Genomic DNA, 6,161 nt, shown 5'->3' on the forward strand with positions numbered 1-6,161 from the left:
GCAGTATCTGCTGACCTTGCGCAAAGTCCGTTCGCAAGCACGTCCTAAGCAAAATGACTTCACGCTCAGCGATGGCAAATTAATGAAATCTTTAATGAGACATGCGCTCTAATTAAAGCACATAGCAGTAATACGGCTCTTACAGTTCATTCTTGATGAGACTTGCCAAATACAAGAGATATTGTAATATTATCAATACAGATGTGATTATTTTTAATCCCATGTCACTGAGATCATTCAAGTGGACGAACCGAAGTTTAAATTTTATAACTTTACTGTTATATTGCTCATGTCTACATTTTGCTACTTATTCGAACGATGTTTAATATTAATGCGATTTTGTTTGTTCAAATATATTGTATTTGGGTCGCCTGCCGAAGACCACAACTGCCCTGGATGTAATGGACCATCATGATTCCTGTCTTCCGGAACGTAGCCTTCAACACTTCTGGACAATCATATCTAGGCCGTGCGTCGAACCAGCCCTCGGTCGAACGGCCACTCGTCGAATGACGACAAATTTTGGAACAGAACTATGCTATCTGAAACCTAACCTCGAATGCGGTGAACGTAAAATTACGTAATTTAACTATGCCCGGAAGTGATATTCTATCTGCGGCCTGGTGGTGCACGGCAGGTTTTATGTAAGGCCGGAGCAGGACAAAGCCTAGTGGTTCACGGCTGATTGGTGGGGGTACGCAGCCGTGCACCACCAGATTTGTGCACCAATCAGCCCTGTAAGGAACGCTTAGCATATTTCCGGATGACAACCAATTAGCCGCGAATTAAGCTTGCCGTCAGTAACCAGCACATGACATCATCTTGTTTTAAATATTAGGAGCTTTACGCTACTATATTCTGAAACGAATAGCCCAGAGTGTGAAGGTTGTCCACCACTGAACGTTGCGTCAAATCGTTACTTCATACCCATACCCTGACTTTAGATCGAACTGTAACAAGCGGACAACGGACTGCGACCAACCAGCCCAGGTCGACCGTCGCCAGTGGGGGTCGCCTGCCGAAGACCACCACTGCCCTGGATGTAATGGACTATCATGATTCCTGCCTTCCGGAACGTAGCCTTCAACACTGCAAGCCGTCCATATCTAAGCCGTGGGTCGAACCAGCCCTCGGTCGAACGGCCACTCGTCGAAGGACGATAAATTTTGGAACAGAACTTTGCTATCTGAAACCTAACCTTAGATACGGTGAACGTAAAATTACGTAATTTAACGATGCCCGGGGCCGGAGGTCATATTCGATCCGCGGCCTGGCGGTGCACGGCAGGTTTTATGTCAGGCCGGAGGTGGACAAAGCCGAGTGGTTCACGGCTGAATGGTGGATGCCCGGAGAGATGTAAGTCGTTCGATTCAGGGCTTGTAACCGGGCTTGTTGGTGCACAAAATTGGTGGTGCACGGCTGCGCTCCCGCCAGTGGAACTGGAACTGCATGCATCATTGCATCCTGCTGTGCACCACCAGACGGTCACTTTTCGCTCACATCTGAGGTTAGGTTTCAGAAAGCATAGTTCTGTTCCAAAATCTATCGTCCTTCGACGAGCGACTTCGCAGTTTCGCTAAATTACGTAACTTTTAGCTAGGGTTAGGTTCCAGATAGCATAGTTCTGTTCGGGACGCCTGTCGGAGACCACCACTGCCGTGCTTCGAATGGACTATCATGATCCCTTCCCTGAAGAACGTAGCCTACAACACTTCTTGACTGTAACATTATCAGCCGCGCGCCACCAGACAGATAACATCCATTGAGTTAGATCAATCAGCCCACAGGAAAATAAGCCTGGCTCCGTATGACGTCTCGGACAAAAACGCGGCCTGTGTCACGGCCGGTCTCGCGGCCGCGCTCCAGATTCAGTGTACATCGAATATCTCCCAAAGTACTGAACGTAGCTCAATGAAGCTTGGTACACGTATTCATTATGGCCTGACGATGATGTCAAGCTCGTGACAATTTTTTGAATTTCGCCTTCATTCGTGAGTTATATGACGAAACGTGCCGAAATTTACAGTGTACACGAGATTTCTTCTAAAATACTGAACAGATTCGAATGAAATTTTAAATATAAATTCCTGAATACTCAACGGTGATGTTTAGCTCGTGAGAATTTTTTGTATTTTGCCTTCGTTCGCGAGTATTTTTATCTTTTTCCTAATTCCTGATTCAAACAGCAAAACGTTCTTAAATTCGCAGTGTACACGAGATTTCTTCTAAAATACTGAACAGATTCGAATGAAATTTTGAATATGAATTTGAAAATATCCAACGGTGATGTTTAGCTCGTGTAAAAATTTACGATTTTGCCTTCGTTCATGAGTTATATGGCAATACAGGGAAACTTCTGACATTTAAACAACAAAGCGTGCTTAAATTCACAGTGTACACGAGATTTCTTCTAAAATACTGAACAGATTTGAATGAAATTTTAAATATGAATTTGAAAATATCCAACGGTTATGTTTAGCTCGTGTAAAAATTTTCGATTTTGCCTTCCTTCATGAGTTATATGGCTATACAGAGGAACTATTGACATTTCTGAGGCAGACCCAGTGTTCACGGTATATCTCCCAAATTTATGAACGGAACTCAATGGAACTTTACAAACGTATTCATTAGGACTTAACGGAGATGTTTAGCTCTTTAAATTATTAGATGGTTTTTATGCATATAATACTTATTTCTTCCTTTTCTTATGTAACGCCTCAACGGCACATTGAACTTTGTCCCATATCTGCACCAGCGATCGTTCTCTTTCGTCGCCCTGCTAGTATTCGTTTAACCGCGATGCGATTAATTTAAAGCTTTAAAAATCTTGACCGAATCTAATACGCTAATTTAGCCTAATATTAAAATTAAACAAGCCAGAAAAACTGCATCTCCTTCTCCACAACCTCACAAATTCCGTCCAATTCAACGCTCTTGGAGCTTGAGAGAAATGCCCTCAAGGCTCAACTGAAGAAGAATGGCAGAAACATGAACAGTTTCAGTTAGGTATCTCCAGGTGTGTTACCATGTCAGCTAATAATATAAATGCTGGAATACCTGTTGTTAAAATTTGTTGCTACATAACAAAATTTAAAAATAAAATATATATAATTTTGACTTCAAAATCTTGTAGGTACTTGATGGCTAATTCTGAAAAATTCTGTTCAGAGTTCTGACAACTGACAAGTGTGTGCAAAATCTTAAAAGATATATTTATTTCCCATTAGATTTATAATTTATATCACCATAGCTGTTCATCTATTATTTTTTTTGCAGATTCATTCTTTATTTGTCACTAGCTTAATTTTTGCCAAACTATTTATGGTACCTAGGTAGGCCTACAGTTCCTATACAAAATTGTTGGCAAAGTACAATTGATCAATCCTAAAAAATATTTTATAAGGTGTGATAACAGATATCTTCATGATTTAATTCAGAGTATAGACAAATTTCAAGTACCTACTTATTGTTCATCTCCATATATAGTCAGATGGGGTAAGACAGGACCGAAATCACTAACAAGCCCGTAGCATCTATACCATGAATAATTAAAAAATCCTAAACATATCACAAGGTGTATCTANTTGCTTCATCATCATGAACAAATGTGCCTATCATTTATCTGAGAGGAAAAGAACATACCTACAAGGCTACTCTCCACATTGAAATTGAAATGGTTCAGCATTTATTATTATTATTATTATTTTTTTTTTTTTTTGAGACAATTAATGGATACTGGAATTTGATTCAGGAGCCAAGTGCCCCAAAATCATTTGACTAGACAGTTGTAAACTTGTGTATTGCACACCTTAGATACCGTAAAATGGGGTAACTTTGACCACTTTCTTTTCAAAATGATGCCATTTTTTTACTAGATAAGTTAAACTTGAATTGAAACATGCAAAATGCAGGTCTATACTCTAGCTTTACTCACCATAAATTGCTGGCTCCTGCCTCTCATAGTTTTGATGTAACTTCTAAAAAAGTGATGGTCTTTGTTACCCCAGCTCTTGGGGTTTCTTGGACCGGGTGGTAAAATCAATTTTATTTTTTGGTAAAATAACTCTAAATAACTCCAGGTTGTGGTGAATTGTAGTAGAACTCTTCTAGTTACATATGCAAAAGACAAATTTTAGGAAAGTGTCATAGTTTGCAAATGGGGGGTGCCGCCCCCCCAATGGGCGAAATGTGACCACCTAATGGCAGCCGTGATGGGGTAACATTGACCGGTTTGTAAATTAAGTTAAAATTACCATATATAAGACTCTGTAGAGTCTGAAACATAGAGAAAATAACATTAATAGGTGTATCAAACATAAAATATGTTAAATAGGTACCTATGGTAATCTTAACTTAATTTTCAAGCCGGTCAATGTTACCCCATCACGGCTGCCTTTAGGTGGTCAAGTTCCCCCATTGGGGGGTGGTACCCCTGCCCCACATTTGCAAACTATGACACTTTCCTAAAATTTGTCTTTTGCATATGTAACTAGAAGAGTTCTACTACAATGCATCAAACCCTGGAGTTATTTTACCAAAAAATGAAAAAATTGGAGGGGGTACTCTGACAGGCTTTAAATAATAGCTCTTTTTTGTGGGTCACATTATTAGTTTTTTAACCTATTAGATATGCAAACTTTTTAAATCTTTCTATTGTGTTAGGTAGCCTCAGTATTAGGCCTTTGATGGCCATTGACAAAATTTTTCTATGTCAAATCGTTTTTGAGTTATGGGGGTTTTTGTTAAAAAAACGAAAAGTGGTCAAAGTTACCCCGCCGGTCAAAGTAACCCCATTTTATGGTACCACACAGAGCACAGAACTGTCACCCACAGTTATGATCATCAGAGAACTTATCTTCATCATTAATGTTTCCAATATTTTACTCCTGTTTTGTTTCTGTTAGTAAAGTAAAGCAGTGACCATCAGGATACTTGTGATAGTTGTATGAATTTTGGAAGAAATTTTGTCTTGATTTCACACTAATTGGATGATTTCCCAGTAAATTGTGTTTTTCTTCTGCAATAATCATGTGAATTTTTCAAGAATGTGTTGTGTTTTGCAGCGGTGATGACGGCAGTAAACAAGCAGCTGGAAGAAGGCCAGGCTAGCCGTCTGTTTGCCGTGGTGCACATAATGGGCAAGCAGTTCCTCGTCAAAGCAGAAGACATCGTCGTTGTAACTGGTCATTGGCCTCCCAAGCTCGGGGAGTCTATAAGATTGGAAAAGGTCAGCAACTTTGCCCCTAATTAGCGATGTCGAATTAACAATCACATAAATTATTACCCTTCAATACTTTCCTTCAATTGAGATAAATAATGTGTCACCCAAGCTTGTTTTTATGTTAGTGCGAGTGTTACAATAGTTTTTCTTCAAATATTTCATACTCTAAACAATTAAATTTTTCACTGTTTGGTTGTATAGTTAACTAAATTTCTTTTTCCAATGACTTGATTAATCAAAAATATCAAATATAGAGTTTAGTTTGAGCTCAAGTACAGCTTTTTTCTGTCCATCATACAAATATTAGAATAATTTNGTATTTTATTTTTATATCTTCCAATCTTAGAGTCTAGACCAGGGGCCTCCAAACTTTTTTCACCAAGGGCCAAGAGCAAGCTTTTTGAAACCTTCGCTGGGCGGTCACGCCCATTCACTGTTTTTAGTTCATGCGTAGCCAGAAATACACGCCACGCTAGATTTTTGTACACATCTGGTCTAGACTGTCAGTGTCTTGCTTTAACTTGTAGGTTCTGGTCATCGGCGGACGTGACTTCTCGTTGGTTGGTAGGCCGCTGCTGCCTCTCCACCAGGCGTACGTGGACGCAACTGTGGTCGAGAAGACGCTCTCACACACCAAGATCTGGTTCAAGACAATCCCCCGCGGCAATTTCAGGAGATGGAAATGTAGGTTGCCAGCTTAATTGCACATCCTTCAGTGCCGACATTTCTATTCTATCCTTCTTCATTTTGGCAACTAGCAGGCAATTATTAATATTCGCTTCAAACTAATTCTAAAGCCTTGATCATACTGATTTAATTTAAAACTTTTAAGCATTTGTAACTTGCATTTAGTTTTATAACAATTTCACAATCAACTGCCATTTCATTCATTTTCTATTAATGTCGAAATTATTATCTATTAAACGAAATTTTCATTTTT

At 39.4% G+C, this 6,161-nt stretch overlaps 1 protein-coding gene across 2 annotated transcripts; it reads left to right on the plus strand.

Annotated features, from left to right (window-relative positions):
• Positions 1 to 2,479: 2,479 nt before the first annotated feature.
• Positions 2,480 to 5,937, plus strand: LOC108665649 (39S ribosomal protein L21, mitochondrial). Of its 2 annotated transcripts, none has more exons than XM_018152425.2 (3): positions 2,480 to 2,995; positions 5,064 to 5,227; positions 5,749 to 5,937. In XM_018152425.2, exons 1-3 carry the CDS (start codon positions 2,989 to 2,991, stop codon positions 5,920 to 5,922), a joined length of 345 nt encoding a protein of 114 aa, XP_018007914.1. In that variant the 5' UTR covers positions 2,480 to 2,988; the 3' UTR covers positions 5,923 to 5,937. The 2 variants fall into 2 exon arrangements, with proteins under 2 accessions (XP_018007914.1, XP_018007915.1); XM_018152426.2 differs by having other exon boundaries at positions 2,481 to 3,016.
• Positions 5,938 to 6,161: the final 224 nt, after the last annotated feature.

This window comes from Hyalella azteca, unplaced genomic scaffold (assembly GCF_000764305.2).
Source record: "Hyalella azteca isolate HAZT.00-mixed unplaced genomic scaffold, Hazt_2.0.2 contig10075, whole genome shotgun sequence".
NCBI lineage: Eukaryota > Metazoa > Arthropoda > Malacostraca > Amphipoda > Hyalellidae > Hyalella > Hyalella azteca.

Excerpts from the sequence above, each read along its gene's own strand:
- LOC108665649 (XM_018152425.2), top strand. Across the intron at positions 5,228-5,748 it reads AGTCTATAAGATTGGAAAAG|GTTCTGGTCATCGGCGGACG; the intron begins GTCAGCAACTTT and ends TTTAACTTGTAG.